Below are 15,233 nucleotides of genomic sequence, written 5' to 3' on the forward strand. Positions count from 1 at the left end.
ATTCAATACCTCTTTATACATAAGACTCATAATTTTTTTTAACTCAACATCTCTTTACACGCGAGACCCAAAATCATTTTCAACTTCTCATAAATATATCTAAACTCATCTTAACATCCAAACACATCTAAACTCATCATAAATAGATTCTACAAAACTCACTTCAACATCTCAATTCACTATTATACAAACTCAAACTCATCTCATCTTCGCGTCGCCTCAGTGCTCTGCAAAGTGCAGTTCAGAACTTCAGATAAAGATCATTTTGTCAGCTTTGCCAATTTTAAATTATCTATAACAAATATGTCTTTTTTAATCAGCACGGAGTCAGCAATCACGTGCATACTGAATGCAAACAAAATTCAATAGTTGCTGCATTGTCTTGGTGTTAAAAGAGTTGGGGAAGAATCCCCACCCTCTAGTCAGGGATAATGGAGATCAATACGAGAAAAAGTTAAAAAATTTACTGAATTAAACTTTTGTTTATTACCACTTAATTATTATTATTATTATTATTCTTTTATGGGTATACCAGTTATTGATTTCCGAGTGAGCAAAAGACAACATATATTAATAAATAATGAAGCCAGCTTCATCGATTGTTTATAAAAATTACAGATCTATACAGCAAAAACAGGAGAAAATAACAGAACTCACATAGAAATTTGACCTGCAATACTAATCACCTCCTCTTCCTTCACACAACAGGTAAGCACTATGTACAACTTTGGCAGCGCAGTTTTTCATTCTTTGCGCATTCCTCCTGGAAATCGAAAGATTAGGTTAGGTGATGCGAGTGATTAGCCATGGAGTAGGACAATTAAAACAGAGCCCAGCCAAAATAACGAACAGTCAGTAGTCTAGGAACTAATGGTGACAAAACAATAGTGCATAGCTGTTAATATCTAACCCATAGCTAACGAAGTATTGTTACCAGTCAATGCACAAAAAAAAAAAAAAAAAAAAAAGGTTTTAGATTATGCTAGATGCTGTGCTGAAACCTTATTTTCAACCAAACAATTCACCCTTTTTTCCCAAAAAGAAATTCTCGAACCTTGGTTGAATCTCACAAAAATGGCAAAAGAGGTTGAGCATAGAAAGGACCAATCCACAAACCGTCAAAACAGGAGGTCTTGGGTTCCTCAGTATTACAAGTTACAAGTAACAAGTGGACTTTACTGTCTCACAAACCCATTCTGAACCCACACTAGGAAGCAAAAACAATAGACCACATTTTCTCTTTATGTAAAAACATCCATTAATAGTATTTGATGTTGCTAACAATATAACTACTACATTGCTGCATGATTATCACAATGGTACCTGGAAAGCTTTTAACAGAGTGTAACAGCGTCTTTGCTCTGCAGAAGCAGCAGCATTTCGCTGTTTGAGAGCATCACAAATCTTCTGCTCTTCTTGAAACCCAAGTTGGACCTTTTCTTGTTTCTATAAAATGGATGCAGCAGTAAGAACTTCAATGACTAGAAAAAAAAAAAAAAAAAAAAAAAAAAAAAAAAAAAAAAAACACTACAGAAGCACAAATATGAGTATCATTTTACACCTTTTAGTACACATATCATTTAAGTCTTTTTGTAAAAATCATGTAGTTTTATAATTGGGCCAAAGAAATATCCTCCCCACCACCCATTTTTCTAATCATCTCCCCTCCCCTTAGTCATTCCAAAGGGCCATTATTCAAGCAACAGATCTATGTTAGGAGTTCTGTTACCAAACAAGTAACAGCATAAATCACTCTGTAGGAAGTAAATTTGATGATATTTTAAAATTTGACAGCCTGCCTAGTCTTGTATCTGAATTATAAAGCCAGAGGTTCCTCCTTTAACTCTGCCCAAGACCCTAATCAAACCCTGTATCTTCTTTGAGAAAGAAGTGGTAAGTACCTGTTGACTGCTCTTCACAATTCCCTCCATGGAATCAATAAGTTTCATGCGACCAGCAGCATTAGTAATGGCTTCTTGGAACTTCACAAAGTCGCATGTAAAAAGGAGATGGTAGTGAGATTTAAGCAGTGACAGAAAGGGCTGTAACCTTCAGCACATAATTAAATAACTGAAAACAGCAGCAGATCCCTTTAGAGGCACTTGCCTCGCCTCAACATCTTAAGAATGTTGATCTCGAGTCATGCAATCCCATTGGTGGGCAAATGACATGCAATTAAAAAAAAAAAAAAAAGCGCACCCCATCTAAATGAAAATGATATGCAGCTGAACCTGAGCCTTTATTTTAGTTGTTCTCTGCATCACCTAAAACAGACCATAGATTCCCACTCTTTCTTTCTAAATACTGTTTAGTAGTTAAGCAATTCAGTTATAATGAAACATCCATAAGTCAAAAACTGTACTTGATCCTTCTAAAAATTTAGTTATATGGTATTTTTGTCGTTGAGAACTCAAAAGTAACGATCTTGCAATTAAGCATGTAAATCTAGTAGGCCTGAATAACATGCACTATCAAAATGTGAGCTCTACTTTACAATCTACTCTTTCTGCTCGCTTAGCATACAGCCACATCTAAAGCAGGACAATGAACGACCCAGTGACCAAGATTTTGCAGTCACTGAGGATTCAAAAGTAGGATCTTGCATGGTGATATGTCAATATACTAGACCTGAGGCTGAAAAACATGCATTACAACTTCACTATCTCCAATCTTTCCGTTTAATTAGCATATAGCCATATCAAAAGCAGGACTGCACCATGCAAGACCCAGTGGTCTGGATTTTGTATATATGAGATTATAAAGCAAAATTGGCAGTGTAACCAACAACAATTGTTGCTTCTGACATTTAAATAATGAGCAAATTTGAGGAATAAAAACCACTCGATTTGGTTCAAGCACCAATGTACGCGTGCGTGCATGTGTGAGAAAGAGAGCATATACAATAGAACTTTCATAAAAGATAGAACATTTCCTCGACTTATTTGACCAACCTGGGAACTTATTGAATTCAATAAAGATGTTTCCTTTAGCATCAGTTCTTTTATCTCCAAAAGAGCATTATAGGTACCATAATATTTACGAGTTTGGCGATGCTTTTTCTGCACAGCAGAAAGACTCACATAAACCTCTACAAGAGCTAATAAAAAAAAAAAAAAGATTCAGGGTAAAAGGAGAAAAGGAGAATAAAAAAGGCAGTCCAATCAACCGCTAGAGCCATTCTTATTTAACCTGGATATGGACATACAGTTCTGAAAATCGGCGTTCATACCTGCAACATATTTATCAAGAAAGTAAGCAGACTATCCAAAAGAGATTGTCTTAAAGCTATAAGGTATGAAGGGCTGAAAAGAGGGCCATAAACGTTGATGCAGATAAGTGACATTGATTTCCAGTATCTCATGGGCCCCTTAGATTAACAAGAAAATGTTAAAAAACAAGTGCAACCATATTGAGAATGGCAAGACAAATGATAAATGATACTATAAGCCAACTTCACTGTTGCCATTAGCTCCCCAACTTTTCCAAAATGTTCTCATGACAGAAAATGAGAAATGGACTGAAACCCTGAGAATTTATGAGGAGGATATAAACTGAATAGCAATAAGAGGCAAGAAATGTATCAGGAGGATTACGATCACTTTTTTTCACCGGGTGTTGAACGTTTCATCTGATTATTTAGATATGAAGAGGAAATGGTGGGTAATAGCTTCTGCTTTATCAAACACTCAATATTTTATTAGTGTCAGTCCCTAAGAATACTATGCCTTTAGTAGTATTTAAGAGAAACTGATTATAAAACTCCATACAAGTTTGAGACCATCTCAGTGTAGCAGAGAACCATATATTGTAAGGGGTAATAATGTATTGTAAGCAAAATGAAAAATAATGTCAGGAAAAAATAACAACGTACTGGATGAGTTCTGATTGGGATGGCATGTCATCAAGCTGCCGCTTCACAGCAATAATTGCCCTACATCTAGCTGCAAGTTCCTACAAGAAGCATACATGCATTGTTTATTAGTGATCAGTACAAAATAAAAAAAAATGGTCTCTCTCTCTCTCTCTCTCTCTCTCTCTCTCTCTCTATTTCTTATGCAAAGGAAAACTAACATCAGGCTGATTTTCTTGCAAAAGGAAACTTGCAGATAGGGATCAAGAGAGAAAAATCTACTTTCTCAAAAGTCAATCATTGTATCATATAATTGGTCACTTACCTTGACTGTCAACATTAACAAACAAACAAAAGAATAAGTAAACTGAACTTTGGTAGGTCAGAATTGAACAGGAAGTCTGCTGCAACGGGGTGATTTGCTGTGATTGTATAGGAAAGCTTTACTTTACTAAACAAACACTTGGATCGGTAGAGATAAATTTTTTTCCTTGAACGGTGAGCATTAAGAAATGGAAACGAGAAACTTTCGAGATAATTCAAACATCTTGTTTTCTAGAATACAAATTAGGAAGTGGGCATAAGAGTAAGTTTTTTTTCTTTTCTTTTTTTATTGGCACCGGGTGTCCAAGAACAGCATCCCAACTAATCCCGAGAGTGCACAAGGCCTTAGCAAGGAGTTTCCTGCAAGTGCACCTCGGGTAATTCAAGGAAAAAATCTCCTAGTAAGATGACTCCTAGAGATTGTTTGCATCCAAGCGGATTTGAACCTTAGACCTGGGGGGAGCATACCCCCAAGCCTAAGGCCTTTACAACTCGTGCCAACCTCTAGGGATTAGAGTAAAAAGTACTTATAAGAAAGGAAATGAAGCAACTCAGCTCAATTAGTTCACACGTATTAAATATCAATTGTGCACTACCGCCAATTTGAAGAGATCTCATGCAGATTGTTTATTATGATATTCCTGCGGGATGTGCCCAATGTGGTGCCTTAAATCTTCCACCACAAAGGAAGATGAATAAATAAATATTCTTAACTACAATTTACCTTTTTTGCAGAATGCAGTTCCTCCAAAGATTCAACCAAAGAATGATTGAGACTATCAGAGGGAATCTTGCCATCCCAGTCACTTGCTATTCTTCCCTCCAATTCAATAATATCAGCTTGCAGTTCAGAGCGTTTTACATTACAATTGGACTGGAATTCAGATTCTTGCATTTCCAGATTCTGAACAAACATTCCACTAATGCGCATCAACCACTAAATAAAATGCATAAATGAAGCTTAATGGAGAAAGATACAAAAAATACACATAGAATTTCTCTTTTCAACTGGCTTAAGACAGACCGGTCACAACATCAGTGGCCAAATATCTAAGTGATGTCCGTATGTTCCATCTGTTGTTCAGGATTTTACGGTAGCATTAGCTCCCTTTTGTCTTAACTATGCTGAAACATCTTGTAATCTCAGCATCTTATATACAGGAAAAACTACCAACGTTGATGTGGAGTTACAGCAGAAGTCCATCTAGGAAAGCATTCTTAAATTTCAAGAGAGAGGCACTCTGAGAGGGAGATGGGGATCAGGTTCCTCTCAAATTGGAGGAAACTCCAGGTGATGTGATTCTTGCAAGGCTTCTCTCAGATGTGTGTGAATAACAAATTTTAGCATTAACATGAACTAAGATGTAAACACAAACAATGTTCCTATTTGAGTAAGATGCCTGAATATATTCACAGATCAGAAACATAGCCCACCTTTAACGACCCCAAAAGTGGTATCAATTTCTGCACAGCAATAGTAGCACCTTCCTTATCTATTCTCTCTCGTAGAAGTTTAATTTCGTTCATAATATCGAGCCCGAGCTCTTTTTGATTCTGGAGCACAGAAAAGAACAAACATGAGAATGTAAAAATGACCAGAGGCAAATCAAATCAATCCGACCACCCCACCGAAACCTCAATTGTTTATAAATAGTCTTTTTTTTTACTAGTTAAAAGCTTGTTAAAAAATAATTGCCCGAATCCCTATGCACGTCTGTTTAAAACCTTTCCGCATTGAAGTAATCTCGCGCTCAAATTATGACATTATAAGCAAAATCGCCTCTTAACCCTGTGGAGTTTAGACATCCTTACAAGGACCAAGCAACTTAAATCGTACAAAATATAATTACAATAGCAGTTCAAAATCAACCGAATATTTGGAAACCCTGTTGCTGTTTCGAATGAAAAATAACACAGAGACATAAACCATGACAGTCGTGTAAATTAATAATCAAAAGCGTTAGGTTACAACGAGTTAGTTACCTCATGATCCCTGTCATCATCTTGTAAGGTCCTAACACGATTAACAAGCCACTGTACAACGGGAAAAATGGCTTTGATGTCTAGAGTTTCAATTTGAGAAGCTTCAAGAGGGTGTGGACAACCGATTAACCTCAGAGCTTCCCCAATGCGATTTTCAATCTCACTGCACCCCAATAACGCAAAAGGCAACATCAACATCAACCATCAAAGAGAGATCTGAACTTTTTTATTCAATTATGAAAATTATTCACGGCATTGATTGCAATCATATCGTGGCGCGTAAAGATGATTCGGAGAGGGTTACGTGCATTTCCTCCAGGTGTGTTAGGGTTTCGTCGTTGACGGCAGCGATGCACCAGACGATGCCTGAACGGAGCTTTTCGGAGGCAGATATATCGGTTTTTACGGCGTCGGCATAACCGACTGAGAGGAGAAGATCATAAATACGCCCAAGAGAAATCGGTGATCCGGACTCGGACAGGAAGTGAGACTCGGCCATGTCGGTTCGACTCGCTCGTGAGAGGGAGTTTCGAGTAATCATCCCTTTTATATCCAACCCTCCATTCGGACTGCTTTGTAATTGTCGAATGTAGATAGTTGAAGTTGGGCTCGCTAGTTCTGTTATCGGTGGACTCTGGCCTAACAGCCTCTGGGCTCTCCTTCTATGTCCTAGAAATTCAACCAGGCTCCGAAAAGAGAAAAGTATTAATTGCAAAATTCATCATTGGATTCTCACTTATTTTTTTCGGTTGTAAGTATTATGAACTCTTTTTTTTAAAAAAAAAAATGAGATTTATAATTATTATTATTTTTTTACATGACTCCCATATTTTCTCATCTTTTTCAAAAAGAGTATACGGCGCTTGCATATTATATAATTGCAAATTTCATTTCTCTATTTTTTATAAGATTTTTTGTGATTTTAGCTTTTACTCAATTAGTCTCTAGATTTTAAAACACTAATAATTAGATCTTCACTTCATGTTCATCTTTTATTAACTTTTTAACGGTCCAATATTCTGAGTGTCCATTGATAAAAATCGACACATGCATTGTATATAGTTCCATTTGAGCAATTCTAATAAATATATCCTAAAAGACTATATTTTTTTTGAAGTTTAATATATACCAAGGAACGGATAATTTTTTTTTTGTTTTTTTGAAAAATATAACCTAGATTATATATAATTTGAAATTAGGCAGGACTCAAGAATCAAAGGTTGAAATTAAGAAAAAACAAAAATTAAAAGATTTGTTGTGTTGTTTGCTAAAAAGTTAAAAAAAATGGATCATCAACCATCGAATAATGATCTTAATGCATTGATCGCAAATTTATGTGTAGAGGTGTAAATTGATCCGGTCTGGTGATGGATCAGAATTGTAACATCCGGGCTCAGCACAAAGCTCAGGCTAAGCTAATATTCTATAATTTTTTTTTTTAGGTTAATATTATGAGAGGCCCATTTGAGATTTAAAGAATAATTTTGAATAGGCCACAAGTCCAATATTTCTTACGGTGGATTATTGGTTTTTATTGAATTTGATAATTAAGTTAAAACCCATTTATTATTTATGGATGCAAACCGATAAATACTATGTCCCCATCTATTTATGAACTCCAAGCCCATGAAATACTTCAATTCAAACACAGTATATTACAACTCTAGAGTTATCTACATAATAAAATTCCTAACCCATTCCATGACTAAAGCACCCAGTTTCTATAAATTATGGACCAATCCCATAAATTGATCTTCCTCACCACAATCTAGGTTTTCAGCTATATATATATATATATATATATATAGACCCGTGCGTATATCTCCTTCATGCATCACAAACTTCTTCAAGCCCTAGAGATGTCATTCGGTTCCTCAAATCACACTGCACCTTCTCCATAAATTTCCATCAAGCGTGACGTGACCACCACAACCCTTAGCATGCACGTTCGTCCCGATGTCCCCACGTCCAGGAATATAAGCCCATCACTATGTTGACATCACCATCACTAAAAGCCTTTTGTTTTTCTTTTTCCTTTCCTCTTCTTTCACGCCACACTGCCTAGGCAACGCCTTGTTGGATGGCATCCTTGCACCACCAGAAGCCAAGCATCCCATGCAAGCCGAACGTAACATAGTCCCTTCCCGTTCACACACCACCATAGAAAAACAACCGAGCTACGGTCTTGGATCACGTTGTTAGCATCGCTGCACCAGACTACTGTGAACCACCACCTAATGTTACCGAGCTCGCTCCTGCACAACGGAAGTTGCTAGGCCCACTGCCTCACGCTTCCATCCTTCACCACTGTACCCCGTTATGGCCACCTCGAACTGTTACACACCACTGCTCTTTCTCCTCACAGAATCGCAACGTCAAGGAGTTGATGTCGAAGCCGTTGCAAGCAACATAGACCAACGCCAAAAACCTCCATGCATCCAACCTCACACGACAGTCTCTGTTTTTGCTCTTCAAAATAGAGCACCTAGCTGCTTCCCCCACCGTGATTTGCGGGAGTTGAAAGCCTCCACATCCCAGCTGACGGCGGAAGCTGCCACGTTTAGTCACTGCTGCACTGTGAGTCTCCATCGCCAAACACCCCGTGTGTAGCCCTCGGTTCTCTCGGTAATCTCTCTCCCCCTTACGCCATGATCTCTCTCTCTCTCTCTCTGTTCTATCTCTCTTTCTCTCTCACTCCCACAGTGCACTGCCACATCAGCCGCCTCGCCACCACTTCGTAGCTGCTTTCTCGATGAGTATCTCGCACGGTCCCTCCCTCACCAGATGTAGTTCTTGATCTAAAGCTTATTTTCTCCAAGTTCTAACCTTGGGTTCTACCACTTATATTACATAATTACCTAAATGTCATTAGTATTACGTGTATTCCCAAGGAAAGATTCTAAGTTTTTTTATTTAATTATTTTATTTTTTTTATTAACTACATCTTTGCCCTCTAGTTGGAAGTTATGGAAGACCGTTTTAATTATTTCATGTGGGTCTTGGTCAGATATTGGGTCGGTTGTAATTATTACAAAACACTAATAATATCTTGTGTGGGTTTGAGTTTGATTATTAAATAGTCTTGTGATTAAGCTGGAATTAGGTTAAATGAATATTAAATGAATATTGATGAATTTGAGAAGTGACAATATTTTATGATTACGAGAATTTTAGAATTTTAGGAAAATAGGTTCATTTAACATTTCAGGTTTAAGTATTGAAATAAGTGTTCGATTGAAAATTTACAGAAATTACATGACTATTTTATAGGTGACGATTAATATTTATTCAACATTGTTGCGAAAAGATTTTGAAAAACTAAAAAAGTCCAAGTAAGTGAGGTTCCTACGCTAGTTTTTGCATAAAAGAAATGAACTGATTTTGGTTTTGGAAAAATATGTTTGTTTTGTTATGAAGATAAATTTGAAACAACTGCAGTTATTAGTTCTACATTACTCATGAAATATGTATAAAAGAAGAAAGTACTTTTGTCATGATTGGTGTAGACATGAGCAAATTTTTAGCATTTTGTTTCTAACTATGCAAAAAGAGCAAATATGAAATTTAAAAATTTGTACATGTTATTTGAAAATGCTTTGAATTTGTTTTGAATATGTGAAAATAATATAAAATTGTTCAGTACTCTGTTTTGATATGATATGACATTTTAAAAACCTTTGACATGACTTTCTGATTCTATCTATGATTATGTTTCTGGTCATGATTCAATGATTCTGATTATGTTTTGCTCTGATATATGACATTGTCACGGGTGATAATAGTGGCATCTGACCCTGTCACAGATGATAATAATGACCTCTAGCCTTGTTACGGGATGTAATAGTGACCTCTGGCCTTACTATCGGATATAATAGTTACCTCTGACCTTGTCACGGGATATAATAGTGACCTATAGCTCTACCACGGGACATAATAGTGGCCTCTGGCCCCACCACGAGATATAATAGTAATTTATGTTCTGAGTGCAATCACTTTGGTATCATGGTGATTTATGCTCTGCTTGGCTTTCCACAGAATGCACAACCCTACCACAAGTGTTAAATATGGTCTTTGCTCTGATATAGAATGATATGATATGGTAAGATGATGATGTTTAATCATGTTATGACAAATGATATTTTTGTATATGAACATTTTGAATTGTCGCTCTAATATTCTGATAATATGTTTTTTGGATCCGCATTCTAAAACTAAAATGTTTTGTTCTACATTCTGAACTCTGTGAAAATGCTCATGTTTATATACTAATATATGTTCTTTACTTACTAAGTTGTTAATAACTCACCCCTTATCTTCACAATATTTTCAGATATTTTAGATGTTTCAACTAGGGATCAAGAATAAAATGCATGGGTAAGACTATGTGAATATAGTGGATTAAACACAAAAAGATGTCATGGTTATTGGAGAATTTTTATTCAATAAATTTATTGTACTCTGATGACGTGGTATGTTGAGAGGTTGACATTTATATTAAAAATTTGTGGTGTTACTAGTTAATTATTTGGAGTATTTGAGTTAAAACAGTGAGATCTATATGTAGTTGAGAGATTGGAGTCTATATATGTAATATGATATATAATTTTAAGTGAAATGTAGTAACTCTTCGACTCCGTCCGGGATTAGGGCGTTACAGAAATTTCTAGCCTATCATTTTCTCCGGACCGAACATCTATTGGGACCGGACCGGTAGCTATTAGCCTATCAGTTTGGCCTAATTATTTTATTATTTTTTTCAAATAAATTAATAAAAAAATTATTTAAATTACTTAATTAAAATTAAGTGAATTATTAATGCGGATTATGTAACTAACTCATTAAAAATATTATTTTACTATAATTATATTTATGATATCGATAGTTACTACTTATTAACTTAGACTTTACTCTTTCGTATGCATAATTATTAATAATTTCATACATTTTATATATGGTTAAGGAATATTAAATAATTTCATTGTATATAGATTATTCATGCTTGCTTGTAACTTAGGTATTTAAAAAAAATTACCTAATTATTTTAATTAAGTGTAAATAGTAGAATATGTATGAATGTATGATGTATTAACTATTTACATATAATGACATAAGTTATCACATGATTTATGATTTATTATTAATTGATAGCATATATTATTTTATATTTTATATAGTCAATGATAATAAATTAGATGAAAATTACATCATTAACTTATATAATTACTATATAAAAATAATTTATTAATTTATTAAAAATATTTTTAAAATATATATATATGGGTCCAGTCCGGTCCGGTCCAAAATTTGTAGACCTCGAGACCGGACCAAATTTCATCGGTCCACATATTTTGGAACTGAGTCTAACCGGTCTAGAATTTGGTCTGGTATGCATGGTCGGTTTTGCCGGTCTGGACCGAATTATTGACAGCGCCCCTACTTATGTGTAGGGTTTCCTTGTTCTAAAGGCTACGATATGCATTAATTAAACATAAGAAGGCGAAAAAAAAAGTTAAAAAAAAAAAAAGTGGAAGAAGAACAGAAGTAGAAAGGATCGACAACCACAACAGTATTAATTAAGCCAAAGTAGAGCTTGATTTTACATGCATGCTTGTATAAACCAAATACTACTAGTACTGATCATGTCATCGCCAACAAGTTAAGTTCTACATCCCTGCAAATGCGAGCATGTGCATATGATAGTCTATGGACCTTGCCTTCTCCGAATAGGTGAAATCGAGATAATCCTTGTAACGGAACTCTTTGAGCACTTGGGGATGTTCTTCATCAACAAGCTGTTTTGGTGCCTTGATATTGCTTGCATCCATGGGAACTGCAAAAACTCCGAAAGAATAACGCTCTTTATCTCCAGTCATCATCACCCTATGATTCACAGCATGCATTCTGCAATTACTCCAGGCCTGCAAAATCAATATATATCAGATGTTGTTAATAAAAAGTTATGTTTGTAGGATATGATCTCCAACTATAAAGATTCATATATACCTTTAGGAGATCTCCAACAATAAAGATGAAAGAGGTAGGAGATGGAGACAATTTAATCCATTGCCCGTCCTTGGTTTCAACTTCAAGACCTGAAACTTGATCTTCACAGAGGAATGTAAACAATACTTTATCAGTATGAGCTGCCAACCCTTTCACAGATTCCCCAGATGTGGAATTAGTTTCGCATCTCATTATCCTTAGAAGTGTCTCACATTCCATTATTGACTCTAATTTCTCTCCCAAACCATAACCATCAAGAATCATCGTTCCAATTAAATGGCTCAGCTCGTCCAGCAACTTCATCATGGAAGTAACAGTTTGGCTGCAGTGGGAACATAGATAAAAAAATTAAGAGAGAGAGAGAGAGAGAGAGAGAGAGAGAGAGATCAGAGAGAGAACTTTTTGATGAGCTAGTTTTTAGAATTTGTTGAACATGATGACAAAGAGAAGAAGAAGTACAGTGATCATGACCATTAGGCCACATTAAATCCATGAAGCTTTTGAGGGAGTCATAGTTAGTGCCGTTTTCAATATCAAAACTCTCGAACAAGGGACTGACAGGATCCAACGTAGCCACGGCCAGGCCTTGTTGGATTAACATTTTTCTGCTTTATATCCGAAGGAAGGCCATAAAGCTGTCTGATCACCGAGAATATCTCAGCTTTTAATGTATAGGTATCTCTTCAAACATTAGTTCGAAACATCCATAATTTTCACAAGCCTCCCGAACTTTGTCGCACAAATTGTTCCACCCTTCAGTTCCTCGGTCCAATTCTTTCAGCCCCTTTGAGAACTTGATGACTGGAATAATCTGAAACGTCTGAGGATTCAAACCCATTTTTGATTTCCACGTTTAAAGAAGTTGATGATATATACATATACAACATATATATCGTATGCATGGCTAGCTGTTACAAACTAGGGTTTCTTGTTATGACATAGTTCACAAGTTGACATTGAGATAGAACCAAATTGCCGATTGGAATCTTGGATCTAATCGCAGGACACGTAAGAGTGACGTTGTCATTACACTCTAATTTAAAGGGAGGCCAGGGGTAGGTTGGGACTTGGAGAGTAAATTAACTAATTAAACAATGACGTTAATGCATTAATATTAATTAATATATTTTGACTAGAGGCATAAAATTAACTAGTACTACTGCCTATTTACAAGATCCAAAGTAGCTTAAGCTAGCTAGCAGATTTCATCACTTTCCTTGTGCATTCCCTTTCACGTCAATTTTTATGTTTAAAATTTAAATGGCCCCGAATATTACAAAAAAAATATGCTTCCAGAAGCAGAAGCTGAATTCTAAAATATAGATTGAAACGCAAAACACATGAAAATGAGTAAATATTTTACAGCAGGTTGATTCATGACAAGTTCAGACAATAATATTAATTATGATCATCATGATATAAATTATGTGATATATAAATGATAAACATACATAGACATTTTATATATATAATGGATACGGGTTTCTTGCTGATCAATTCATAATAAACATGCTGTTGATCATATCCATGCATAATACTGAATATTTATAAAAGAATTGATTTAGGATACGTACCCAAATGAATCTTTCCTATGAATAGCACAGCCACTTGCTATTCTAATCCCCTCCAACTTACTGATATAACAACGTACGTTAGAAGTTATAAAAAAAAAATGATAACGTGTTTCATTTGTGACAAAGAATCATGACTATTTGCGATGAGAATCAATTCATTTTGGTAGAAAATGATTATTTGGTGGATGTGTTTTGTATCACTACCAACGACCTCTAGTAACCTGCAATCAGAAGGTAGGTGAATTCGATGGAACACTTTCGATACCTAAGTTAGTATATAGTGCGGAGAGTATTTCAAGCTTCAAGGTGATCAAAAGTTACCTAAGGCATTTTTTTTCCTTTATTTATATGAGCTGATCACGTGATGAGAAGACTTATTAGACGACACGACTTCCACTGATCCTTGTTGGGTTGCAGATTGTTAGGGATCTCAATCAGCCATTATGCTAGAGGGATTTAATACCCTGAACAATTATTCTAGACGTATATTACGCTAGAGGGAGATTATTTGTCTATTATGTCATTAATCCGTGGTAAATGATAGCCAGATTCAAATTCCGTATTGGCACATCTTGGTTGTTATTCAAATTTTGATATTTTATTAAAAAAGTAATTACGTGGCGCTTACGCACTCACGACTACAACTATTATGCATTTCTCTATTTACAATAGGTAGTCCTGAATTTCACTTTTTCAATAGAATATCAAAATTTGAATAACTATTGGCAGAAAGTTTCTACCCAGCATCCACATCATAATTTAATTTAAAAAATAAATTTTAAATTTTACACATCAAATTATATTATGTGAATGGTGTGTAGTAAATTTAAAATATTATTGCTCAAAAAGCCTTTTAGCTAGTCATGTATTGTCATTTTTTGTATCGGACTTAGCTTCATTTTGTAAATATTGATGAATGACAATGTTTACATATATAATTCATAATTTTTAACTTTGGCGTCTATTACATCAAAATATCGATATATTCTTTTGATACTTAATCAAAACATCTCAATATATTTGTGTCATTGCATAAATTTATTATGAAAAATTTTACTCATTATCTTTAAATTATATTTTATTTATTTATTTTTTAATTTAATAAGTATGTGATGTAATCATGTAAATATAATGAATAGAAAAACTTAATTAATTTAGTATGAATAAAAAAATTAAATATATATATATATATATAAAATATAGTGTAATTAGATAATAGGATCGATCTCACGTCGTAATTACGTACGCGGTGATCGTATCCTTCTTTGAATTTTTCTATGGCATCATGTCACATCATTTGGATTAGCCCGATCGACCTGTCGACTAAAGTCCCGAGATGATCAGAACTCCAAAATAAATTAATGAAGGTGGGACAAAATAAATAAATAAATAAATAAAAGTTTAATAACAGAATTAGTCGAGTTATAAGATCATGAAACAACGACTAGTTTTTTAATTCATTAACGATTTGTAAAAATTTTAAGTATAAAATCCTCACA

General features: G+C 34.9%; 2 protein-coding genes across 3 annotated transcripts; both read right to left on the reverse strand.

Annotated features, from left to right (window-relative positions):
• Positions 1-205: 205 nt before the first annotated feature.
• Positions 206-6,700, reverse strand: LOC121261295 (coiled-coil domain-containing protein 93). Of its 2 annotated transcripts, XR_005939868.1 has the most exons (11): positions 6,466-6,700; positions 6,158-6,320; positions 5,609-5,728; positions 4,899-5,078; positions 3,872-3,951; positions 3,190-3,229; positions 2,952-3,059; positions 1,902-1,982; positions 1,324-1,446; positions 658-763; positions 206-227 (listed from the first exon to the last, which is right to left on the reverse strand). XR_005939868.1 is itself a non-coding variant. In XM_041163601.1 (10 exons), exons 1-10 carry the CDS (start codon positions 6,696-6,698, stop codon positions 716-718), a joined length of 1,176 nt encoding a protein of 391 aa, XP_041019535.1. In that variant the 5' UTR covers positions 6,699-6,700; the 3' UTR covers positions 572-715. The 2 variants fall into 2 exon arrangements, 1 of the variants encoding a protein (XP_041019535.1); XM_041163601.1 differs by lacking the exon at positions 206-227 and having other exon boundaries at positions 572-763.
• Positions 6,701-11,722: 5,022 nt separating this feature from the next.
• On the reverse strand, positions 11,723-12,482 carry LOC121261297 (probable 2-oxoglutarate-dependent dioxygenase AOP1.2). Its single transcript, XM_041163602.1, has 2 exons — positions 12,161-12,482; positions 11,723-12,075 (listed from the first exon to the last, which is right to left on the reverse strand). The coding sequence occupies exons 1-2, from the start codon at positions 12,464-12,466 to the stop codon at positions 11,821-11,823; spliced, it is 561 nt and encodes a 186-aa protein (XP_041019536.1). The 5' UTR covers positions 12,467-12,482; the 3' UTR covers positions 11,723-11,820.
• Positions 12,483-15,233: the final 2,751 nt, after the last annotated feature.

This window comes from Juglans microcarpa x Juglans regia, chromosome 4D, assembly GCF_004785595.1.
Source record: "Juglans microcarpa x Juglans regia isolate MS1-56 chromosome 4D, Jm3101_v1.0, whole genome shotgun sequence".
Lineage (NCBI taxonomy): Eukaryota > Viridiplantae > Streptophyta > Magnoliopsida > Fagales > Juglandaceae > Juglans > Juglans microcarpa x Juglans regia.